Source organism: Conger conger, chromosome 18 (genome assembly GCF_963514075.1).
Source record: "Conger conger chromosome 18, fConCon1.1, whole genome shotgun sequence".
Classification (NCBI taxonomy): domain Eukaryota; kingdom Metazoa; phylum Chordata; class Actinopteri; order Anguilliformes; family Congridae; genus Conger; species Conger conger.
The window spans coordinates 22,995,616-23,022,074 of record NC_083777.1 but is presented as its reverse complement, the minus strand read 5'-3'; the positions used below and the strand labels follow the sequence as shown (position 1 = coordinate 23,022,074).

Genomic DNA, 26,459 nt, shown 5'->3' with positions numbered 1-26,459 from the left:
ACATTTTTTTCACCATTTTTGGACATAAGACTATATTCATATATATTTTGCCTATTTCCACAGAAAAACATTTTTCTTCATGAAAATTTTCAGAGACATTCATAATAATTTATTTAATGGTGAATGTGAACAAAACACCATTCTCTTCATATCTATATAATAAAATGGAATTTTATTTTTTCACCGTTTTTGGACATAAGACTATTATAGTCTTTTATATTTTGCCCATTTCCACTGAAAAAAAAATCCAAAAAATTTTCACAGACATTTCAAATAATTTTTTTTGTTGTGAATGTGAAAAGAAGACCATTCCCTTCATATCTACATATTAAAATGGAATTACATTTTTTTCACCATTTTTGGACATAAGACTATTATAGTCTTATATATTTTGCCTATTTCCAGTGAGAAACATTTTTCTTCATGAAAAATTTCAGAGACATTAATAATTATTTATTGAATTGTGAATGTGAACAGAACACCATTCCCTTCATATCTATATATTAAAATGGAATTACATTTTTTTCACCATTTTTGGACTTAAGACTATATTCTTATATATTTTGCCTATTTCCACAGAAAAAAAATTCATAAAAATTTTCACAGACATTTCAAATAATTTATTTCACCGTGAATGTGAACAGAACACCATTCCCTTCATATCTACATATTAAAATGGAATTACATTTTTTTCACCATTTTTGGACATAAGACTATATTCATATATATTTTGCCTATTTCCACAGAAAAACATTTTTCTTCATGAAAATTTTCAGAGACATTCATAATAATTTATTTAATGGTGAATGTGAACAAAACACCATTCTCTTCATATCTATATAATAAAATGGAATTTTATTTTTTTCACAATTTTTGGACATAAGACTATTATAGTCTTATATATTTTGCCCATTTCCAGTGAGAAACATTTTTCTTCATGAAAAATTTCAGACATTAATAATTATTTATTGAATTGTGAATGTGAAAAGAACACCATTCCCTTCATATCTATATAATAAAATGGAATTACATTTTTTTCACCATTTTTGGACTTTAGACTATATTCTTAAATATATTGCCTATTTCCACAGAAAAAAAATTCATTAAAATTTTCACAGACATTTTAAATAATTTATTTTGTTGTGAATGTGAAAAGAACACCATTCCCTTCATATCTACATATTAAAATGGAATTACATTTTTTTCACCATTTTTGGACATATAACTATTATAGTCTAATATATTTAGCCTATTTCCACTGAAAATCATTTTTCTTCATTAAAATTTTCAGAGGCATTTTTACTCATTTGTTTCACCATGTTTTTGACCAAACTTCATTCCTTTTATATCTGTATAATAAAATGGCTTTTCATGTTTTTCGCCATTTTTGACATAAAACTATAGGCTTCTGCTTCTGTCTTTTTTCAGTGATAATGCATTATCACAATGAGTGAACTTATGAGTTTGAATTGCACAATGCAAGGTTTTGAACAGGCACAGACACTGGCTGTGTTACAAGTGCTGACCGTTTTGAGTCTTGTGCCTAAGACTTTGATAATTGAACACAATGATTCATGATAGTACAACACTGCAAATGGAAGAAAGAAACATGAAAATGAGCTAGAAGGCATGAGATTTACAATACAATTAGGTTAAAAGTTTTGTTTCAATTTTTCATTTTACAGAAACACACTCACTGTAACACACACCAAAGAGGGAATAACATGTAACCACAGTCAACAAACCAGAATCTTAAACAAGAGTTTGGATTTCAACAAAATTGTCTTTATTTTTAGTTTTACAGTTTATAAAATCAGCCGTCTGCTTTGATGCCAACTTATAAATGTTGTGAGTGCATGTATATGTGAGCATATTTGTGTGCATGTGTTTGTGCGTGTGTGCATGTGTGAGTGTGTGCATGTATATGTGAGCATATTTGTGTGCATGTGTTTGTGCGTGTGTGCATGTGTGAGTGTGTGCATGCGTGGATGCGTGCATGTGTGCATGTGTACTGTGCATGTGAGTGTTGACCTGAGTTTGTGTGGGTGTCTGTGTATGTATTATACATGTGTACATGGGCTTGAGCATGTTTGTGTGTTTATGTATTTGTGTGTGTCAGTGCATGTGTCAGTGAAAGGACAAACATACAATTGCTGATAAGGCAACATGCAGTCTTCGGTTTCCATTGGCTTCAAAGAAATAACACTGCTGTACTTTAAAAGACCTGTTCTAGTCACTTTAAGCAGACACAAGGCTGGGTGACGGTTGGGTGCTGAATGATAGGGTGGAGGTAGGGGCTGAGATTATGGGGGGGGGGGGGCAGATTGACAACGCTGGAGACACTTTGTTAGCTGAGTTAATCCACATGCATCCCCACCCACCACTGGGATGAACACACTGCACTCTGACAGCCTGGCAACTATCAGCCAGAGTCAGATCTTACACCCGCTTTCCTTGTAACTGTTTCCCATTGGCTTATATGGTCGGCGGGTTGTGGTCCCAGCAGTACGGGTGGCTCCCCTCTTTCTCTGGGCACGAGTGGCGCTACAGCCCTCTCTCAGGTGTCTGTGTTGAAAAACAGGGACAGGTGACTTAATGGGAGATTTTTATACCCCTTAGTTTCCCAAACCTGGGTATCCACACTGTGTGGGTTGGGGTGGGGTGGGGTGGGGTGGGGTGGGGTGGGGTGGGGGGGGAGGGGGGTATATGCAGGTGCGGTGGTGGGGGGTGGGTGTTAGATAACAAACTGTTAGGTAACACAGGCCTTGTTCAGAAAACCTTGTAAAGCAGACTATTACTGTATGAGGACATCTAACGTTACTGCATTAGTACAGGCGTTACATTATTCATTAACGTATTAACGTGCACACTACCGGTTAAGTCTTTACATTTCTGCACTTCTAAGACGACAAGAGTTACACAAACTGGTTATCGGGTGTGTACGTCTCTCTGACCGGATGGGCGGGGCCAATGCGCGGGGACTGCAGACAAACACCGTCCTGTTCGGGAGGGGGGGCCGTGTTTTTGGTGATGGGGGCAGATGGGTAGGTAGGAAGGGAGGGTAGCGGAGGAATTAATGTATGGGCAGATTGTGAGAGGGAGGGGGCTGGGCATGGAGTCCTTTCCAAATTTGGTTTCCATTAAGCCGTGAATAATATTAGCCAGGAGATGTCCGGGGCTGGTGTTGTTTTGGGTATGGGGGCAGGGGTGTGGTGGGGTGTGATGGGGTGGGGCAGTTGGGTGGTCTGAGCTGCTGCCATGGGCACTCCTTGCAGCAACTTGGGGGGCCGGGGGGGGGTCGCTGCTGGTCCCTGGACAATGGACTAATATCCCTGAGAGAGAAAGAGAGAGTGAGTGAGTGAGTGAGAGAGAAAGTGAGAGAGTGAGCGTGTGAGAGCGAGAGCGAGAGAGAAAGAGTGTGAGAATGAGTGAGTGAGTGAGAGAGAGACAGTGAGAGAGAGTGAGAGTGTGAGTGAGAGAGTGAGAGAGAGACAGTGAGAGAGAGAGTAAGTGAGTGAGTGAGTGAGTGAGTGAATGAGTGAGAGAGAGAGAGAGTGAGTGAGAGAGAGACAGTGAGAGAGTGAGTGAGAGAGAGACAGTGAGAGAGAGAGTGAGTGAGTGAGAGAGAGAGAGAGAGAGAGAGAGTGAATGAGTGAGAGAGTGAGCGTGTGAGAAAGAGAGATATAGATAGGGATAGAGAGAGAGAGAATCAATTTCTTGTAAATCACATGCATCTGCGGTAGAAGATGCTTCATTAATCTGCACCCTGGATGTTTTTGTGGTACATCCAATAAACTAGCATGGATGAGGAGTAACAGTCCATTAGCATCACAATTTCTGCCAGAATATAATGTGCTTTCTGGCACAGGAAGGTACAACACAAATTCATCAGGGAAAATATATTAAAATTGTTTTTAGTTTTTTTTTCAATATTGGACTAAAACACTAACACTATTTTTTTCTTTTAAAAGCAGGATGTCCAATTTTACAAGTTGATATATTCATGTGGTTTTCAATCCTAAAAGAGGATAACATGACAACATAATGTCTCACGTACTTCAAAAATGAATAGCATGTCAAGTTTCACGATATTTGCAGACATCTGTAAAGCAAATACAAATGTGCAGTGATCCCCATAATGCGGTTGAACACCAGCTCAGATGTTGGCTCTGCTTACACTGTACCTTCTCATCTCCATTCTCCCTCTCTGCCCACACCTCCTTCCCCATCCACCCATCCCTCCATCCATTTCCCCTTTCTCTCCACATCCGTTTCCGCATTTCTCATCTCTAATTGCTGGTAGTCTATCTCTGTCCTTCCTCTTAGTGAGACCAGTTTGAATTTGAATTCAGTACTTTGCCAGCAGTACTGGCAAAATTGAGAAATTGTGCCACCAAACGTGTCAAGTAGTAGACAACGGTGACCTAACAAGGCGGTCTCCCTCCCGTTCCCCCCACCCCTCTCACCTACTGTCCTGCTTCTCCTGCCTGCTCCACAGCTCCCTCAGGGTGGGTCAGGTTCCCCTGCGGGGGGCACAGAGAGGGGCATTAGGGGGCTGGAGTCTGCTGATCACCGGGCCCCCAGGCTCACAGAATGTTAGTGCTGCTCCGTCTGAGCCAAAAGCAGGGCAGGTTTATAAGTAGCAGCCAATCAGCACTCAGAATCCAGTGTGCCACCCACCGCTCCTGCCCTGCAGCAGCCAATCAGCTCTCAGAAACCAGGGTGCCACCCACCACTCCTGCCCTGCAGCAGCCAATCAGCTCTCAGAAACCAGTGCCGCGCCATCCCCTTGTCCTACCAGGCAGTGCATCCAGCCTGCTGGCTCGCCAGTGAATCACACCAGCATCTCAACATGTTACATAATACTCACTTTAACCCACACTGAGACTCCCTCCCCACAGAGCGAAGGCATCAGTGAGTATCTCTTTATGAGAACAGTAAGATGCAACCGAGGCTGCCGTGTGGATGCTTTAGAGCTGGGCTCCTGCAGGTACACTACACCTGCAGACACACTCGCACACAAAAGCAGACGTGCGCATACATACACGCAAAGAAAGAGAATCTCAGTGAATGCTAACAGAAAGATGGTCTCAAGTTCAGTCAGGAGCACAGTTCATTAATCAAGGGCAGAAATTCAAAGGGGAATTTTGTAGAAGATGCATCATTCACCGCTGGGAATGGAGGATAGTTAAAGGACAGAGAAAGGATCAGGGTCAGTCCGATAGAGTAACGCAGGGATGGGAAACCCTTTTAGGCCAGTGTGTACAGGGGATGTTTTCCACAAGTTACCCGATTAGTTCATAAGCTTTGTACTCTGGTTCACTTGACTAGACCAAAGAAAAACACTTGCATACAGGGACACAAGCAGAGGCCTTAGTGGTCATTCATGAGCTTATCAAGAAATGCAGTTAAGATTTATGGTCCCATAAATGGTTGGACTGATTAAATAGAGAGCATGAGTAGGTATGAAATCTGGAAGCACACAGTACAGTATATGGCTGTCCAGTAAAAGGTTCCCCACCCCGAGAGCAAAGAGGGATTTCAGCAGGAAAATTGCAGTGCTGTTAGTGCATTTCAGTGGTATTTCAGTGTGGAGGTATTTCAGCTGCAAGCTTCAGAGAGCCTATTCCATCAGCCTCCCTGTGTTCCCAAACACCTCCTTCTCTCACACTCCTACCCCCCCCCACCATCTTACTTTCTAATTTTGTTACTCTATCACAGTCTTCCTCTCTAATCTTTATGTTACCATCTGTCCCTGCACACACACACAAACACACACACACACATACATGCACACGCACACACACACTCCCGCACATGCACACAAATACACACACACACACACACACACACCCGCACACACACATGAACACACACACACACACATACGGATGCAAAGCATGCATAGACACACACACATGCACATGCACACACCCGCACACGCACACACGCACATGCACATGCACACACACACACACTCACAAACACGCACATGCACACACGTACATGTACACGTACATGTACACATGCACACAAACACGCACATGCACACACACGCACACACGCACACACACACACACACACACACACACACAGATGCTCCCTGGGACAGTGTGAGGTGAGCAGAAGGAGAAAGACAGGGAGGGGGTGAGAGAGCAGAAACCATGGATACAATTACAGCCATGCCTGCTTTTAAAGAGGGGAAACATTAGCCTGAAAATGGAAGCAGGATTAAAGAGACACACGCAGAGCAAGGGGAGAGTCCAGGAGAAGAGAAACGAGGTCACCGCGATGGCGAGACCCAACGCCATTGTACCCCTCACAAAAGCAGTCCTCCCAGCATGCACCATGTCTGGCTGGCATCGAGCAGCCAGCCCGCTGTTTCTGAAAGGGCAGGGGTGCATTCTGGGACAGCAGCTTTAGAGCCGGCATGTCGAAACACATTACCCTTCACCCAGCTCTTCCTCTACCAGAGACTGAGACTCAGGGGACCGCCATGTCCCCAACCTACTCTGCTGTGGAGCGCGTCTGTCTGCGAGGCAAAGCAACAACATTTTATTTATCTATTTTACGTTCTTTTTTTTTCACAGTGCCCACTTCATTAGGTAGACCTGCTTGTTAATATATGCACATATCTGATCAGCCAATGATGTGGCAGCAATGTGATGCAAAAAAGCATGCAGAAATGGTAAAGAGGTTCAGTTGTTGTTTAGACCAAACATCAGAATGGGGAAGAAATGTGATGTTGAGTGACTTTGACCGTGGAGTGATTGCTGGTGCCAGACAGGGTGGTTTGAGTGTCTGAGAAACTGCTGATATATTGGGATTCTCACAATTAGAGAGAATGGTGCAAAAAAACAAAAAGAAATGCAGTGAGCAGCAGTCCTTCTTAATGAGAGAGGTTAGAGGAGAATCCTCATACTGACAGGTTCAAGCTGACGGAAAGGTGTCAGTAACTCAAATAACCACCAACAGTGCAACAGTGGTAAGCAGAAGAGCATCTCTGAACACGCAACATACAATAAGGGGCAGCCTGTAGCGTAGTGGTTAAGGTACGAGACTCGAACCCACAATGTCGGTGGTTCGATCCCCGGTGTAGCCACAATAAGATCTGCACAGCCGTTGGGCCCTTGAGCAAGGCCCTTAAGCCTGCATTACTCCAGGGGAGGATTGTCTCCTGCTTAATCTATTCAAATGTACGTCGCTCTAGATAAGAGCGTCTGCCAAATGCCATTAATGTAACAACATATCGAACCTTGAAGTGGATGGGCTACAGCTGCAGAAGACCCCATTAAGTCTAAAAATAAGTGTAATAAATACCTAATAAAGTGGTCACTGAGGGTAAAAATCTGTTTGAAGTGAAGCGCGTATGATGTGTGCTTGCTTTGCCACTCACACATAAAGTCATTATCTTTTCCTTTCCTTCACTAACATTGACCTGTTTTATAATCACTGAAGAGGCCCATTAGCCGTGGGGCCAGGGATGGGTAGGATATATCTAAACTTGTTTAAATATTTGAAGCACTTTGCCCCCCTCAGCCAGCTGGGGTAAGAAGGCATGGAATATTTGGTAACTTATGACAGAATGACTAAACAACCCACCCCCCATGATTCTCCACAATAGTGGTGGATGTGTTTTTTTGTTTTGTTTTTTTAATCAGCGGGCACCGCAAAGACAAACAAGTTGCAAACAGCAAGCAGTGCATACACCCCACCCCCTCCCAACAGAAACACACCCCCGCCCCTCCCAAAAAAGGCACCTCAGTGACAGCTCCATCCTGATGCCGGTTACAGGGGTCATCCCATGGAGAGACAAAAACACAGGTTAATGACACCATCACAGAGGTCAGAGGTCACAGCCGAGGTGGGGCGAGGAGTACATGTTACAGACACTGACATGGAAACTGCACAGGTAATGGAACTGCACAGGGCTGCACAGGTAATGGAAGTGCACAGGGCCCATAGACACTGGACACTCAGCTTCCTCACAGGACAAGAGAACGTCCTAGAATTATCTCTGCTGTAAAAGAAACAGAAGCGGTCAACAACACAGGTCTCACCAGCCCTTCTGCGGTTCTCAGTTTGAGAGTATCTCTGCCATGCAATGATACCTTCGCCTGACCTGAACACGAGCTCCATGTGTGATAGACTGCATAGACTGTGGTCTACAGTGGTGAACGCACTCTAAACTTTCCAGTGTCGTTACCCGGTGACCACAATGCTCAAATATTCCTAGACTAGAGCACTATTGCTACCCTTTGCTATAAAGGCGGAGCAAGTTACATTTGAAGGGATGAGCTCCTTGGATTTCCTTTTACGTTTTGTGATCGGCTACTGTATATAGAACATTTCACAGAGTCACTGTCATATCACTGCCCTCCAGCACAGTAATGACTCACTCAAGTCCCAGTCTGTGTGAAAGAGCATTAGATTGTATCACCCCCGCATACCGGATTGACCAGTCCGGTGGAGAGCGCCACGTTCTCCACCCCCTCCACTGTTTTCTGGGACATTTCGTTGGCACCGGTAACCGCCGCTTCTCCCACGATATTCGCCTGTTCGGTTGTTTTCTGAGACACTGTGGAAGAAGGGGAGAAACACACTCCGTTGGCTCAACGGGAGGGCCCATCCCCACCCACTAAATCACCAGGACTGGGTAAAGCGCACGCCGTCTGCTGAATTTAAATGAACCGTTTTAATATTCTAAACCGTTAGCATTAAGACAAGTCCTCCAGCTCCAGATCCAGCCAGGTCTAGTGGTGCTAACATCAGGCATATCTGAATCAGGCCAGAGTAGAGAAGAGAGAAGTCTTCACACTAGCACGTCCTAAAAAACTCATGCAGCCAGCTGCCACTGATTTTGAACTCTATGGTGCAGCAGCTGAGCTATAAAATATTGATCTAAGTGATATGCTTTTTCAGAACAAGCCACAAGTCCTGCAACATCATAGCACTTTTATTTCGATCCATGGTGTCTTCTACAGAGAGCAGTGATGCAGCATACTCACTGTACCTGAATCCTTACCTGTATTTACCCCGGAGACCACTCCTTCCTTTGTCTTTGTACCTGCCGGGGAAAAAGGAAAGACCGTTACTTCTGTTTCTTCAGCCCTACAGCCCTGTGTGTTTCCTCTTCTGTCTGAGAGGGACTCATCATTTTGAAGCCCATCGCGGTGTCGTGACTGACATTCCCCACGCACTCCCGCCGTCAATTTCAATGTCACGCGCCAACGTCAATCATTCATTCGGCGGGTCACTTGTCCTCCATGGTTACTGCGGCTGGCTTGATGTCGTTTTCTGCCTGTTTTTCTGTTCAACTGCTGGCATGCGATTACGAACAGTGCTGGCCTAAACACTGTGCAAAACCGGGCCACACAATTCAAGTCACATTTTAACTACAGTAATTTAGTGTCTGAGGCTATTGGCTCCATGATCTGCAATCGCTTCTGGCAACACACCCCAACGACCCCCCCCCCCCCGTCCCATCTCCTCCCTCCCCCCGATAGTTTAGAGCCACCGAAATCCTCGAGCTGGCTCTGCATGAGACAGCAATTCCAAACAGGGAAGAGATCAACACCCTGCTTCCCCCCCAAATTGAGCAAGAACAGCCCAGTCTGTTTCTCCAGCCGACGGGCCCTGTCTGCTCTGCGGGGCTGGGCTGGTCTGGACAGACTGTTGTCTCTCTGGGCCCAACAGCCCGCCTCAGTCTGGCAGCTGGAGCTCTGCCTGTAGAGCTGTGGGGAAAGGTCAGCAGGACTGGTCCCCCCCCCCGCCTCCCCGCCCCCATGCCAGCCCTGACGGGAGCCGGGTCCAGAAACCCACCATCTTCAAAGACCTGGCAGATAACTCAGTCTCTCTCTCACTTTCTTTCTCTGTCTCTCTCTCTTTTTTCTCTCTCTGTCCCTCTCACGCTATCTCGCTCTGTCTATCGTGCACTCTCTCACCGTCTATCTCTCTGCCACCGTATCTCTCTCGCCCTCTCTCCCTCTCTCTCTCCCTCTCTCTCTCGTGGACGCCCGGCTGTAACAGACCGGCGCTCTGTTCTGCCCAACGTGCGGCGCTGGTCACGTGTGTTCATAACGGAGGCCTCCTCCGGTGCATCCCGTGGCTCGCACGTCAACGCTCCCGCCGTGACGGACAATGGGCTTCTTCAGAGTAAACACGCACACACAGACACCAACAGGGTAACGGGCACCAATGGATTAAACGAGACTCAGACACCCAGACAACTTCACACCAGCCAGAAATTAGAGACGGTGGAGCACACTGGGCAAAGAGAAATGCACTCTGTTTATTCTGAGACTGTCGTTTCCACGACAAACGACGTCTTCCCGAGAGTCAAAGTGAGGAGATGGATTTTTAGGGTTTAGACCATACAGGGGAGAGAGCAGGTTAGAGTTTAGACCATACAGGGTAGAGGGCTGTTTAGGGTTTAGACCATACAGGGTAGAGGGCTGTTTAGGGTTTAGACTGTACAGGCACTCTCAATAAGGATGTGTTAATATTTTGTCTCAAAGTCACTGCTTACGTGTTAGGCTAAGTGGTACAAATGGAGGCTTTTTAATGCAGACTGCATCGAACGTAACACAAAATGTGTCATCCTTAACTCGACACGGAAGCGTGTTAAAAAATGACACGTCGTGCGCTGTTTTTAACACATCTGCTTTGATAGCGGAGGAGAGGGTCATCGTGATCGGCAGAGTAGGTGAGCGCCGTCTCCTAACCGACACAGCTCCTGTTTACGCGCCGAGTGTGCCGTCTCCACCCCTCTCGCCATTAGAGGCTTTTCTTGAAGGCGTGTTGAACACGCTCACATCCCCAGCAGTACAGGAAATCTCGATGTGCAGTGAAGCGGGACTTCAGAGAGATTGCTCTGTGTAATTGGGCCAGTGTCGGCTCCCTGAGAGCTGCATAAGATTCCTAATTTCCCCTCTCCGCTTGTGATTAATATGTTATGATTAAACACTACTTATGTAACCACCTGGAGGGGGGGGGGGGGGGGGGAGGCGGTGAGAGAGAGAGAGAGAGAAAGAGAAAAAGAAAGAGAGAGAGGGGACTATAGAATCTGTACGATGGCGATCAAACACAAAGTAGACAATTCTGATTATTGGAAATGTTGCAGTGTCAGAAAAGGAGGCTGGTGCAATGCCTTCTGGGAACGCGTGAGCATGTACATTTCATGCACCGTACAGAACCACAACAGGCCACAAGCACATCATGTCTCAGACATGCCTCAAAACGCTGTCAAGCTCACATCACACCGTTACATCACATTACGTGGCATTTAGCAGACGCTCTTATCCAGAGCGACGCACAACAAAGTGCAAATCAAACATAAGAAGTGCAAAAGTGGACCTGAGAGGACAGTACAGTACACCATACTAAATTACATTTTACATTTTAGTCATATGGCAGACGCTCTTAATCCAAAGCGATTTACATCGCTACAGTACATGCTACAGAATACTACCATACCATACCAATAAATACCATGCTGTGTTAAAATATACAATTCAACCATACTAAAACATAAACACCCCACACCATGCAGTATTGTACAATGCCGAATTCAAAAATGGAAATCTTCTCAGCGGTGCATTATTACAAAAATATATGCATTGTCTGCAAGTCTATTTTTGGTGCAAAGACTAGAGAGATCAGTTGCAATAAATAACATCTCTATTAATAGCTCTAGAAATAGCATTATGGGGTTATTGAATTAGCATTTTTTTTAAAGTCCCAACTGGCATTTAAACTAGGCACCAGCATCCAATAATGAACATTTTTAACTGTTTGAGGGGGAAAAGGGGTAACCTCAATGAAGAGACCACTGACAAGTATTGTTCATGGGATTTTATTTTGAGCTCTGTCTTTGAAGGGAGGGGGTGGCATTGTGACACCATTCTGCAAAATAACTTCATCCATTTCACACCAGAGCATGACACAGCACCCAAACAATAACACAACACACAATATGCACATCAGAGCATGACACAGCACCCGAACATTAACACAACACACAATATGCACATCAGAGCACGACACAGCAGCCAAACTGCAAACAGTAACACACTGTGTTATATCCCCACTAGACAGAGTGCTCAAACAGTAACTCAACAAACTGTAACCATACCACATGATCCTGCACTACCTCAGACTGAAACCAACCATGGTGCCAACAGATCAGGCCACACTTTCACCTTTCCGCACCACTCTACACCACACTAGTCTACTGTATGCAATACCACTCTATAACATACCAGTCTGTACCATATCATTGTATAGTACACCAGTCTGTACCATATCATCCTATCCCATACCAGTCTATACTTTATCACAGTATACCACATCAGTCTATACCATAGCACTCAATACCACACCAGTCTATACCATATCTCTCTACACGATATCACTCTATACACAAGTCTATACCATATACAGTATCTGCAGCCACTCTGCCTAGATGGACCACTTGTATTTTAAAAGAACAAATCAATACATGATTTAAATCAATCAATCACTCAACCACATCGGTCTATACCATGTCAAAGTGCACAATATTCTGAAACACCACAAAACCACCTCACCCAAATGCCTCGGCAGCTATGCCGTAATGAGAGCACTGAAGTCCTGTATGCCACATGCAGACGGCAAATGGTAACATTTTGATGGTGCTTTTAGTACTGCGGGCAATGCCCTTTCTGAATGTCAAACAATGGCTTGTTAATGAGGCTCCAGAAGATTTACCCACACTCCACTGCTTTACCAGAGCCGAGCCACGAGTGTTGATGAGACGTCCCTCCCTCTGAGACTGGCCCTTGAGCATTGAGTACCTCATCGGAGTCCATTTGAACTGGCCTACCGATAGCAGACCACAGAACAAATGGTGCAAGCTAGTCTGCTAGTGAGCTAGTCGCCTTAGACCTTCCGATGTGCTAGCAGCTATGAGACCCTGCAACAGTACCTAGGCCAGGGCAGGTACAGTATGCACAATGCATGTAACTCTTGGACAACATCTTACCAATACTGCCATGTCATGTGTGACTTTGTCACAGATATTTATTGTTTACTATTATTACTGCTATGCTGCTGTGTCGCACAAATTTGAGGATCAATACAGGCATATGTGTCTCTCTACGGGGTGTTTCCGCTGAGTCACGGGCTCTCAGTCGGGAGGGTAACAGCTCAGAGACTCAGACGGAGCGTACGCTGGCCGGCCAGCGCGCGCGGCTCCCCGTCGAGCCCAATTAACCGCATTGCTCCGCCAGCCGTCACCCGCTCCGGTGGTTCACCGAACCGGGGAGACGACCTTGATGCGTGCGCCGTATCCAGACGGGCAAAGTCTGCTGAAGATCCTGAAGTCTCCTGGACTGAAACCTTCCGCTTCACGTAGCCCGTGGAAAATATCCCAGAAATAAAAAAATGTCTCTCTCCCTCTCCCTCTCCCTCTCTCTCTCTCTCTCTCTTTCACTCCCTCTCTCTTTCTCTCTCTCTCGGTTCCTGGACTAGACAGGTCTCTCTTGAAAAAGAGTTTCTCAACATCAACAGGTCTCCTAGTGAAATAAAGGTTAAAATAAATCATAGTAATCTGCACTGGACCTAAATGTTCTACTGAAACACAGCAGGGTTGTGAGCTGGAAAGATCTAGAAGGGGCACTGAGTGCTCATGGGAGATCAGTATCAGGGCCTTAAGGATGTTGTTTTTACATGTCTTTGGTAAGCCGCCTTACGGAAGAGAAATGGGCCGGATATAGGATATTGCTTTAATAAGATCACTGCTGAATGAACGGCTGAAATATTCATTATCATGCTCTCAATACGCTCACACCCTCCCTCCACATTATCCAATATGCTATCCCTCTCTCCCTTCCTCTTTTTCTCTCATCCTCTGTTTCTCGCCCTCCAGTAAAACAGACTATGTGGAAAACAAGGCACTAGTATAGCTAGTATAGACAGATACAGTGATGTAGGGTGGCTATGGTTCCTGATTGGCTGCATGCTTGTATGGGAATTTACATATTATTTGCTGATGGATGATTGGCACGGATTCAAAACTAGGTGGTGCAAGCAGGATAGCCTGCCATCGATGTATGATGAAAAATTGGTCAATAATATTTCAGCATGATACTTGGATAGTTCCACTCTGCTTTTTTCTGCTGTTTCGTATGTTGAGGTTGACATAGTATATTAATGCTGGCCTTTTCTGATTAAGAATTGAAGTCTCGCTCTCTCTCTCTCTCACCCTCCCTCCGTCTCGCTCTCCCTCCTTCTGTCTCTCTCTCGCCCTCTCTCCCCCCCCCACCTCTCTCCCTCCCCCCCCTCTCCCCTCTCCCCTCTCCCCCTCCCTCTCTCTCGCTCTCTCTCCCGTAAATCATGAGTGGTGTGACGCAGTGTGAAGCCATGGCCTGCTCTTACTGCCTCCCACGTTTACAGGAGAGTGACGCTAAGCCTGGTCCTCTGGCACCCAATGCACAGGGACCCAGAGTGCCTGCGCACAGGGACCCAGAGTGCCTGCGCACAGGGACCCACAGTGCCAGCGCACAGGGACCCACAGTGCCTGCGCACAGGGACCCAGAGTGCCTGCGCACAGGGACCCAGAGTGCCAGTGCACAGGGACCCACATTGCCTGCGCACAGGGACCCAGAGTGCCAGCGCACAGGGACCCACAGTGCCTGCGCACAGGGACCCAGAGTGCCAGCGCACAGGGACCCACAGTGCCTGCGCACAGGGACCCACAGTGCCAGTGCACAGGGCAGGGGTGAGGACCCCCATCGCCTGCCTGGATTCAGGTCCAGGACACCCCATTCCAATGCTACGTCCTCGACACTGGACACTGAGACATCACACAGTCATTTCTAATCCTTTTAACAAGCCTTAATCAATAATAGCCCTTTAAAGATGAATTAGCAACAAGCTGATGAGCTTCAGAAATAAATGGCTTTAGTCCTACTTTTGGTTCTTCTTCCCTTTTTTCTCTACACAACCCTTCTGCACTTTCCCTCACCATCCTCCCTCCTCTCTCCCTCCTCCACCCTTTCTCTCTCTCTCTCTTTCTCTCAGTATTTGTCTCTCCTCCACCCTTTCTCTCTTCCAGTGTTTCTGTCTCTTCCTCACCCCCCCCCAGCCGCCCCACCCTCGCTCCCTCTGCCTGTCTCTTCCACTCAGATCTCACCCATCAGCTCTAACCTACATTTTACAGCCCCCCCCCCCCACCCCCCACCCCCTTCCACACCACAGTCCCCCCCCTCCCTCCGGCACACAGTCATCCCGCACCGCACCGAGAGACGGCACACAGTCATCCCGCACCGCGCTGAGAGACAGCACACAGTCATCCCGCACCGCACCGAGAGACGGCACACAGTCATCCCGCACCGCGCTGAGAGACAGCACACAGTCATCCCGCACCGCACCGAGAGACGGCACACAGTCATCCCGCACCGCGCTGAGAGACAGCACACAGTCATCCCGCACCGCACCGAGAGACGGCACACAGTCATCCCGCACCGCGCTGAGAGACAGCACACAGTCATCCCGCACCGCACCGAGAGACGGCACACAGTCATCCCGCACCGCACCGAGAGACGGCACACAGTCACCCCGCACCGTGCTGAGAGACAGCACACAGTCATCCCGCACCGTGCTGAGAGACAGCACACAGTCACCCCGCACCGCGCTGAGAGACAGCACACAGTCATCCCGCACCGCACCGAGAGACGGCACGATCCGCAAACACAGCGTCACCGATCACGCGCCGTTCCTCCGCCCGTCCGCTCTGTGAGGGAGCCTGCGGTTATCTCCCTGACAGGGACGCTGATAATCACAGGCTCTCACACAGGGCATCAGTACCCTCCCTCTATCGCACCTGCCCCGTTCTGCTGCCCCATATCACACCTGCCCCGTTCTGCCTGCCCTGTTCTGCCACCCCCTATCACACCTGCCCCGTTCTGCTGCCCCCTATCGCACCAGCCCCCTTCTGCCACCCCCTATCACACCTGCCCCGTTCTGTTGCCCCATATCACACCTGCCCCGTTCTGCTGCCCCATATCACACCTGCCCCGTTCTGCTACCCCATATCACACCGGCCCCTTTCTGCCACCCCATATATCACCGGCCCCGTTCTGCCTCCCCCCAGGTCCTGCCCTCGCCTGTACTCACCCACATACATGACCCCCTCCTTGGTCTTGGCAGCTGCCTCCTCCAGACCCTCTTTGGTCTTTTCCGCGGCTGCCACCACCCCCTCCCTGGCGATGGAAAAGCCTTTCCTCAGGGCGTCCATGCTGATCTGAGGGTCTGTGTCGGTGTCTGCCGGCCGGAGAGAAGCTTCCACGCGTGTGCGAGTGTGTGTGTCTGCGTGCCCCACGCGTGCCTGTGCGTGTATGTGTGTGCGGTGTGTGTGTGTGTGTCTCTGCGCGAGCCTACAGCCGGTGTGCGCTGCTCTTCGGAGAGTAGCCTAGGCGATCTGTGCTCAGACAGACAGACTGGGACTCTGTTAACGAGAACAGTGGTGACGCGGGAGAGGAGAGAGAGAGAGAGAGGGAGAGAGGGAGGGAGGGAGAGTGTGAGAGAAACAGAGGGAGTGTGTGAGAGCGCGTGAGAGAAGAAAACAAGCAGGCGAACGAGAGAACAGAATGCAGAAAGATGCTCTCCACTAGATGCTGCAGTGGATTTAAACCCGATTGCCCACCCAGCCCTACCCTTCCCCTTCCCCCTCCCCCTCCCTCTGTACTTCAGCTCAGAGACACACACACACCCTCTCTCTCTCACACACACACCCTCTCTCACACACACACACTCTTTCTCACACACACACACACACACACACACACACACACACCCTCTCTCTCGCACACACATTCTCTCTCACACATACACACACACACAACCTTTTTCACGCACACACACTCTCTCTCTCTCCCTCACACACACTCACACACTGGTGCGTCAGCCTGGTGGATAGCATTCCCAGGTTGGGCGGCCGTCTCCTCGATGCCCCTGGTCTCTGAGACGCATTAGCGGAGCTGAGTGCACCGCCATGTTGGCAGGCGTCTCCAACTTTGGCCTTTTTAAATTTCCCCTCAGATACCCTCACATCGATCTCCATCTTGCCACTTAACCATTATCCTCACGGAGAACACACAGGCTTCAAACAGGCCAACTTCAGCAATCCCCTCCCCTCCTGATGTGTGGTTTGAAACTCAAGTACTCTCATAAATTATGAGGTGTCACCATTTACATATGAATACACTTCTGTCTTACGGAAAACACACTTTTGAGAGTCTAATCGATGTGCAGTTACAGGAGGGGGCCTGGTCCGCTGTACTCTGAACCCAACATCTATAATAAGCCTGGTCAGGTTAAATGTTCAGATGTGGTGCAATCCAAAACTTCCCATTGGTTTCATAATATTGGCTTATTTTTCAATATTTTAAAAATAACTTTCGTCCCCATTTGGGATTCCTGGTTGCATTTTTCAGCTGTCAGTTGTTATGCGGCTGACGCAGGCAGAATGCAGGCTTCCTATTGGCCACAGAAGTGAGGCGAGGTAAAGTGGAATATTTAACTGACGGACAGCAGGGCTGCACGATTTATCGAATCACATTTTTTGAAAGCATAATAAGAATAACCATCGCCATGGGGCGTATAGATTTTTCGTCTTTTTTTCCTTTAATCATATCAACCCCGATGTGGTAATAAATAACCGAATGTAAGAGGCCATCCTGAAACGCTTCCAGAAAAAACATCACTGATAAGACAGCCAATCAGCAGCCTCCGTGTGATTGAAAAACCAAATCACATGATCACAGAGTGCAGCTGTATGACAGCAGACTGGCCCAGGAGAGAAGATACGACTGATTTTTTCACATGACTTCACATTTCTTACTACTGCATCAGGCATAATTAAAGAAAAAAAGATGAAAGATTGCCTATACACCTCATGGTGTCTTTAAAGAAAATGTGATTTGATATATCGTGCAGTATTAATGGATGGCCATTTCCTGGATCTCAGAAATAGTCAGCACTGGCACGGTTATGATTGGTTTCCTAACCGGGGGGCACATCGCTGCACCTAGGGGCTTTGTTGGACAGGCCCCCAGGGGCCTCACCTGGGATTTTGGGACCCATTGGCCCCAACCACTCAAGAAAATCTTTTGTTTTAGTCTTTTTTTTTGAGGGCCCCTATCAGTCAGGGCCCTTGGAGTCGTCCTAACTTCCCCTCCCCCAGACGGTGGCCCAACACACCCCCCCCCCCCCCCCGAGACGCCACCAATTTCTTTATCGGGCTGTTGGAATCTGCATAGCTGTAGAGGCAGGTCAATGTGTTTTTACTTTGGAGTCATACATGTTATGCTCAACCTACTTCCATGTCATTTGGCCGTTTAGCCTTCCTCTTACAGTGCACACTGTACAGTGTGCCAGTGCTGTAGCTGCCCACAGTCTCGATCAGGAACAGCACTGGGTTTCCCTGGCCATTTCTTTAAGAACCTGCCATTAGCGGGCGGTAGCTGGTAATTAGGGCGATTGATTTCCACAGAAGACAGCAGCCAGGCTCCTTCCCGTGCCAGCTCAGGTCTCACAGCACTCCATCAACCTGGGGCACTGATTGGATAGGACCCTGAAATGATGATCCAATCAGACGGACTGTCCAGGAGCGGTGAATGCAGGACTACGAAAATAAAACGAGAAAATGGGAAGAGTCAGGTCTTTTTAAATCGGGGAATCTACATCTACAGTAAGGGTCAGCAACAATGAGTAGTTTTGTTTTACAATGCGTATTATAGGCATATTATATCCATCTGCAGGCGCAAACCAGAGGGACTTAACGTGGTATCCTGTAAAATGGCTGCACCCCCCAAGGTCTAGAGGGAAGACAACCAAAGATCACACGTTGTTTAACCCTTTTAGCAGTTCAAGGAGTGAAGACCAAAAAAATGTCAGCGTCACTGTGTCCGCTTGCCTACATAAAACTTCATTTCTTCAATCAAAGGAATGCAGGTTACTGAAATGGGCCGAACAGCCAGCAGCCCCGAGGCCCCACCCACACGCAGTGTCTTCCTGTGGCCAAGGTAGAAGCAGTGACTCAGCGATTTAACCTTCACCAGCCTGCACACTCCGGCCACCTCCCTCCCTCCTTCTGATTGGCCGAGGGCCAGTGCCTGAGCTTTTATGGATCTGTTGATTTGTCGGCGCAGTGAGAGAATGTTTGTGGATATTGGCTTCTCCACGGTCAATTATCACCCCTCCTGATTTGGGGGTGGGGGGGGGTACATCGATCGGGGGGTGGGTGGGGGACCTCAGTGCCATGACACAGCACCTGACAGCACTGTGTGAAATAATTACACCCCGGCCCCTACTGTATGGGAAGGAGTGGCAAAAATGAACAAAAGCTTGTTTGTCAACCGCAAGGGGAAGATTAGGAACAGATGTCTAAATCAGAGCCTGTGTGCCAGCTTATGCGTCTAGTGGCTTACAAACACATAAGCAGATGGTTTGATGGGGCACAAGCTTTCACCTACTTATTTTTACATTACATTACATTAATGGCATTTGGCAGACACTCTTATCCAGAGTGACATACAGTTGATTAGACTAAGCAGGAGACAATCCTCTCCTGGAGCAATGCAGGGTTAAGGGCCTTGCTCAAGGGTCCAACGGCTGTGCGGATCTTATGGTGGCTACACCGGGATTAGAACCACCGACCGTGCGTGTCCCAGGCCTTTACCTTAACCACTACGCTACAGGCCGCCTTTTTATTCATTTCTGCCCTCACTCATCAGCTTACAGTGGTGCAGTGGCACATTTTATACACTCGGCGAAGTGCACATGAGAAAGAGAGCTTTTTGAGGCGGGTTGGCTTACGTTGCTAGGTCAGGATTCCAATGTGGGATTCAAACCCATGACCTCCCATGCAGTATAGCCATGTTGTTGTTCTGTGACCAGTATAGGCCTGAAACATGCATGTCAGGCAATTCTACGCTGGCTGAAAGGCTATTTCACGGTGTCTGCATAGCTTACACCGAAGCTTTTCATAGCTACCGTGACATTTCTGTCTACATTCATAGCATGTGGGTAGCCATGAAGTGCTTTATCATTTAAAAAAATGTATTACTATTATTCTAAAGATTTTTTTGAGGCAGTTTTTTATGACACCTTGGGGGTATTTTGTGAAGCAGGATTACTGGGTTAGATGGATGACTGCGCTGATTAAAACACAGAACGACTCTATTTACTTCAGTCCATGGTCCAGATTGAGAGGGTTTCCAGGTTTTACTCAGTGCAGTCATCCGGCTAACTCCAGTAATCCAGCTTTGTGAAACAGGGCCATTGTCAGACAAAACCAGAGCTGGACATCCAATCACGTGGCAGCTATGTGAAATGGAGGGAGATGGAAGCCCAGCCCCTCCACCTGCCTAAAATGGCCACCGCCGGCTGCAGCTGGCAGCCCCGGGACCCGCCGGAGCCGCGAGATCAAACAGGAGGGCACGCCGAGGAAGACAGGTAAAAGCAGAGAGGATTACAGGAAACCAGACACTCAAGCTCAGACCGAAACATCCGACCCATCTCTCTCGCTCTCTCACTCACTCCCTCTCTCTCTCTTTCTCTCTCACTCTGTCTCCCTCTTTCTCTCCCTCTCTTTCTCTCTCTCTCACTCCCTCTCTCTCTCACTCTGTCGCCCTCTCTTTCTCTCTCTCTCTTTTTCTCCCTCTCTCACTCCCTCTCTCACTCTTTCTCTCCCTCTCTCTCTCCCTCTCTTTCTCTCCCTCTTTTCTCTTTCTCTCTCTGTCTCTCCCTCTCTCTCCCTCTCTCTTCCACATGCCCCCAATTACAGAGGGCGTGGCCTGCCTGTTTTCCCTCAGATAGAGGAGGACAGGAACAGGGATCGGAGGCTGACAGAGCGAGAGAGGATGATCTTGCTTCATCGCCCGGCGCAGCATAAAAGCACAAGAAAGAGGATTGAGGAGAGCCAGCTGTTAGCGGCTGACCTGGAAACATTTTTCAGCGTCCGAATCTGCCCCAATTGTGGGCCGCAAAACATATTTATTTGCCCGGGTATAGAGGCTTCAAAGAACAATGACTTACAGCAGTGCTTGAAACAAGTTTTTTTAAAACTTTTGGTTTGAACTGTGATGTGTGCTTCTTAACTTCATTATTCTTGAGTAGCTCATTGTTAAATTATGTCTATTGTATTATACAACACAGCTATGCTTGTATAATACAGTACAACACAGCTATGCTTGTGTAATACAGTACAACACAGCTATGCTCGTGTATGCAACTTTATTATATCCACTTGGTATGTTGCAGGCATTTGTAATGTGAATTAAGACCAGTTTGAAAGGGTCTAAATATCACTTGCTAGATCCCACACTGATGCAAAGTTCTTTGCCCAAATCTAAGCTGAAATTCTTACTGCACTACCTAATACTGCAGAGGTACACAGGATGACCCCTATTTTGGCCGCCAGGTGAGAAAATTATGTCCGGTAGTATTTCTGCAGTGCTAAGTGCTGGAGAGCTAAGGTAACCCTTGTAAATTCCAGCGCTGTGACAGGGTTTGAGTGCTGCATTCAAGGGCAGTTACCCCGTGTGAGAACACCACAGCCGAAAATAAACATGCCACGTACAGAACAACACGATTGGGCGGAACGCGCCTTGCACCTCGGACAATACCAAGCGCGCCCAACCTTAGAGGGCACTGCCCATTAGTGAGGGGGTGCCAAGTGCCTCACAGAGGGGTGAGGCATTCCCCTACGGGGCGTCCCGCTCTGGGTAACGGCACGCACCCAATGACCTCAGATGGCAGGGCCTGACCTGACTGTACCCATACAGCAGAGGTGGGCAATGGGGGCCCTGTCAGTTTAATGCCAACTTCTGGCCTTCATTACTTCAATAGTCCTCACACTTACACCATCTGACATTTTGATTAGCGCATGAGTGACATTCAAATACTACTTTCGCATCCCCATATGGAAGGGATTACTGTGGACCTAGTCTACAAGTGAACCAGTGTTGGTGCATATCACCAGAGTAATTGGTGGACACAAAAACCAGCATACATCAATCCTCCAGCACTGGAACTGCCCACCCCCTGCTACTGTATACAGGATAATGGGCCTAGTCCCTACATGCATCACAGAACAACCGGCTCTGTCCTGTCCCTGCACAGGTAACAGAACCTGAGGCTCCACCCCTCCTCTTCACTCCTCTGATTAAAGTCTGAATCCTTCTAAACCAGAGATCACTGCCTAATATCCCAGGAGCAGGCAGGGGAACGTCGATACAGAGCTAACCGGACCATCACTCCACAGCTGCTCCTCAGTGTACAGCACTGTACAGGGATCAGTAATTCCCCTATTCCCCACGCCCCAGTGCGCTTCTCACACCAGTGGATCTACAGGCGCTTGTCACGGCTAGTCATTGGCTATTATTCACACGTCAGGCTTTCTGGCTTCCACTTCTAGCTCCTAGAAGGAACATTTAAGGGGTTGGAATGTCCTTAAAGATAGCGGACCTCCATGGGTTTCCGGGGTCAGGAGCAAGGAAAGGAGGAAAAAAAGAAAGTGGAGAAAAATAAGCAATTGGAAATCGGAATGAGCCCACAGATTGAGTCCGGCGAGACTTCTCGCAACACCTGACTAAGCAACACCTCCAGGTGCCACCAATCACCCTAATAAGGGAGAAAGAGAGCACAGCGAGACACAGCAGCACCCCACTAAGGCACAGCGGAACAGGGCATGGGACCCAGCAGGGAGTCACAGGGCTGCCCTCATCCATGAGGAGCTGCAGTGAGGGGTCACTTCATGTTCGTGTCTCATAGCTGAGGTGTGTGATGCAGAACTGTCTGTGGCAGCAGAGACAGATACCAGTGGCTGTCAGTCTGGGGGAAGAATAGAGGAGGGAGCTTTGTTTATAGACTTCAGGGAAGGAGCTGTGTGGTGTAAAATATTCAGTGATTTTCTGGGTAGGGATTCGCATTGGGGCATCATGGCTCACCACCGGAGCAGCAATTCCTTCCCACAATGCCGTGCTCTTTTTTACTTATTTATTCTTATCAAGATTTGCAGTCAGGAGACTGAAGGGACAAGAAAGCAGATGCTTGTAAAATGCTAATCTCCAAGGTCCACCCGTTCTAAAGGATACGGAGAAATAGATTTGAGAAGATGCGTAAAGCACATTAAGGTTAAAAGAACAATGTCTCCCATTTGTCCTGAGGCAGGCCAATGACAAGGCAGCTGCCATATCCTGCTACAAATACCCACCATCCCCTGGGGCTGCCACTCACCTGTGACTGGCACATATCTGCTATCACTTCCTCAATCCAGCGGAACATGCTAGGGCAGCACTTTCAGGCTGAATGAAAGCACTCTGAAAGCGGGGGGAAAAATCAATGGTGGGCTTTGTCATAAATATCGCCGAGACAGGTCATGACATCAGCGCAATCAGCTAACGTGGCCATTCGCCTGCCAAAGGCACACGCGTGTGTGATTCTGCAGCCTTCAGTCAATGCGACAGCCTCCCTTCCTCATCTCCCCTTCCCCTCCCCCTCTCCCTCCCTCCCTCCCTCCCTCATCGCCCTGTTTTATCTATCCTCCATTGTTCTGACAAGGACGCGTCATTCGAGATTTCCACCTGAGCCACGAGCCCTGGTCGCCGGAGGGCTCCGTCCGCGTGGCAGCTGTGCTGACACACCCTGACAACGGACCGCTGAGAGACGGCTCACGCCCTGACAACGGACCGCTGAGAGACGGCTCACGCCCTGGCAACGCGGCACTGAGAGACGGCTCATGCCCTGACAACGCTGGAACCCGAGCGCCTGTTTCCAAGGGCGCCGGGAACGGGATGACGGAACCCGTAAAGGCGATCGTGGCGGGCGGAAGCACGCCTTCACCATTTAATGCCTTCACCAGCTGTGTTCCAACCAGTCATTGAGAGGTTCTGGCCCTTGCATGCATCCCCACTATGTTGGCTAGTTTCCAGTGGCTCCTCCAAAGTGTCCAAGCAGTTCCAGAGAGATCCATTGTTTACAAAAGAGACTTACAATACTTGTTACATCCCTGATGCTATCTCCAGGAAATGTAAGGTATGATGTCATCGGCACGTAGAAGAAGGAAAGTACCGCTGCCAGGCTGGGCTTTGAAGTTGACCTTGGCCTCGGTCAGCCCCGTTAGCAACGACCCCGCGACCCCTGACCCCAGTCCCGGTGACCCCCGGGGAGATACATCATGCGGCAGGAAGTGTGCGTATTCCCTTCAGGGCTGTAGAAAGATCTGACAGGTCGGCTGTGGTTAAAGACGTTCTCTCACCGCACTAAAACAGACCCGTGATTGAAGGCCAGGCCCACGCACACACATCCGAGCCTTAAAGGAGGTCTTCATCGCTCCTCATCGCTCTTCCAGATATGCAGCGCCTTCCTTGCCGCCTGGGGACCAGCTTCGTTTGATGTGTCCAGGGTTTACACAGAGGAGCTGATCAAAGTACGGCCATTTGTATATGCCAGCTTTGTGTATGTATGTTGTCACGCTGGAACTTCTCTATCGCAGTGCCTCTGTAGTAGAGTCAAGGGGTCGGGCCTTGCTATAGACCAGTGCTCCCCAATCTTTTCCAGACAGGTCCCCCCTTTGGTGATAGGAACTTTTTTTTGAAGCCTCCCTGACAACTTTGTTTCCTCTTGGATGCCATTTCCGCTTAATGGGGTGCTGGATGTCTTTTTGGTTTCTAATGGAATTTGTACCTTTTTACTCCTTCAACCCTCATAGTGGGGGGGACCCCCGTTATCTGTGTGTGTCCCCCCACTTTGAGAACCACTGCTGTAGACACAGACAGAAACACACACACACACACACACACACACACATACATACATACATACATACATACATACATACATACACACGCACTTATGCTTGTACACACGGACAATGAGAGGAGGCGGGGGGAGAGTGAGAGAGAGAGAGAGGGAGAGAGCAACAGCGAGACAGACAGAGAGAGAGAGAGAGAGAGAGGAGAAAGAGCAGCAGTGAGAGACAGAGAGTGAGAGAGAAAGAGAGAGAGATAGAGTGAGAGGGAGAGACAGAGAGACAGACAGACAGAGAGAGAGAGAGAGAGAGAGAGAGAGAGAGAGAGGGAGAGGGAGAGAGAGAGAGAGGAGAAAGAGCAGCAGTGAGAGACAGAGAGAGTGAGAGAGAAGGAGAGAGAGATAGAGTGAGAGGGAGAGACAGACAGAGAGAGAGAGAGAGAGAGAGAGAGAGAGAGAGAGAGACTCTAGTGCTTAGTGAAGTGGTGCTCCTCAGCACTGGGCTCTGTTCTAACGGTGAGGAATGTGTTTTTTCTCCTCTCCTCTCCTTTGGTGGGATGTTATTGTCGGGCCGATGGCGATTGGCTGAAGTCTGGCCCCACCGAGAGCCTGTGAAAACAAAGCCTCCTTATGTGCAAATGTGCTGCCACCTGCTGTTCGTCTGGGGTAAAGCGCCTGGCCTTCTTCAGAGCTTTTAAAACCGCCCCGGGGGGGGGGTCTCTGCTCCAGTCAAGAGGCCCATATCAGCGTCTGTGAAGGACCCTGCCAAGATGGCTGAAGACCAGGTGTCCAATGAATTCTCTACAGGGGCTGGGGGGTCGGAATGGGGGCTGGAATGGGGGGCTTACGTGGGTAGATGTGAATATTACGGGTTAGCGGCGGAAACTGCAATGATCCAGGTTACAGCCATCTTCAGTCTCTGTCTTGAGTTTCTAGCAACAGATATCAGGGAGAGATAAGAGACCAGGCAGGAGTTTTGCCGTTTTTGCTGAAGAGAAACATCCTCTGTGAGATATCGCAGATGCAAAGATTACTTCGCCGCGGCCTTCTGAGTAAGTCCGTGGGAAAGGCAGAGAGGCGTCTGAGTCACCCGATCCCCCCAAAATGTCCACAGATGACCAATATGCCCCCGGGTCACAGGCAACACAGTGCTAATACGGCCCAGGATGGAAAGAAATATGAACATCCGTCTCCATGGCAGCAAACGCCCGGTAAATCAAAGGAACTACAGTATATGTTTTCAAACACTGACCGGTCCCAGCGGCTCATCTGACGTCACAGCCCGTGTCTGTCCCATCGTGTCGGTGAGAAGGCCCCCCCATCTCGCTCCAAACTTGGCCAGAGCAGCAGGTTTTGTTTGGGGGGGGGGGGGGGGGGGGGGGGGGGGTTATTCTCCGCGGTCCTTCCTATAGGCACATAAATCCTGGCCCCGCCGGCCTATCTCCGAGGCTGCAGTTCCTCGGACGGCTTTAAAACTCGTCCAATCTTGCCCTTCACCGGCTTCCCTTTCCTGGACGCTCGGCGGGAGAGGAAACAGGGCCGAGGATTGGGGGGGGGGGTGGGGGGCAGCGATAAGAATTCCGGAGACCTGCCAAGAGAAATGGACGGCTTCCTCGGGCCGAGCTCTTCGGACCCTGGGGGAGCCGGGACCTCCAGCGTCAGGGGGG

The 26,459-nt window shown here is 48.6% G+C and overlaps 1 protein-coding gene across 2 annotated transcripts; it reads right to left on the bottom strand.

Moving 5' to 3' along the window:
* Positions 1-1,763: 1,763 nt before the first annotated feature.
* sncga (synuclein, gamma a) lies at positions 1,764-16,674 on the bottom strand. 2 transcript variants are annotated; one of them, XM_061228602.1, is made up of 6 exons: positions 16,156-16,674; positions 9,026-9,067; positions 8,451-8,578; positions 7,761-7,778; positions 4,467-4,523; positions 1,764-3,332 (listed from the first exon to the last, which is right to left on the bottom strand). In XM_061228602.1, exons 1-5 carry the CDS (start codon positions 16,274-16,276, stop codon positions 4,467-4,469), a joined length of 366 nt encoding a protein of 121 aa, XP_061084586.1. In that variant the 5' UTR covers positions 16,277-16,674; the 3' UTR covers positions 1,764-3,332. The 2 variants fall into 2 exon arrangements, with proteins under 2 accessions (XP_061084586.1, XP_061084587.1); XM_061228603.1 differs by lacking the exon at positions 7,761-7,778.
* Positions 16,675-26,459: the final 9,785 nt, after the last annotated feature.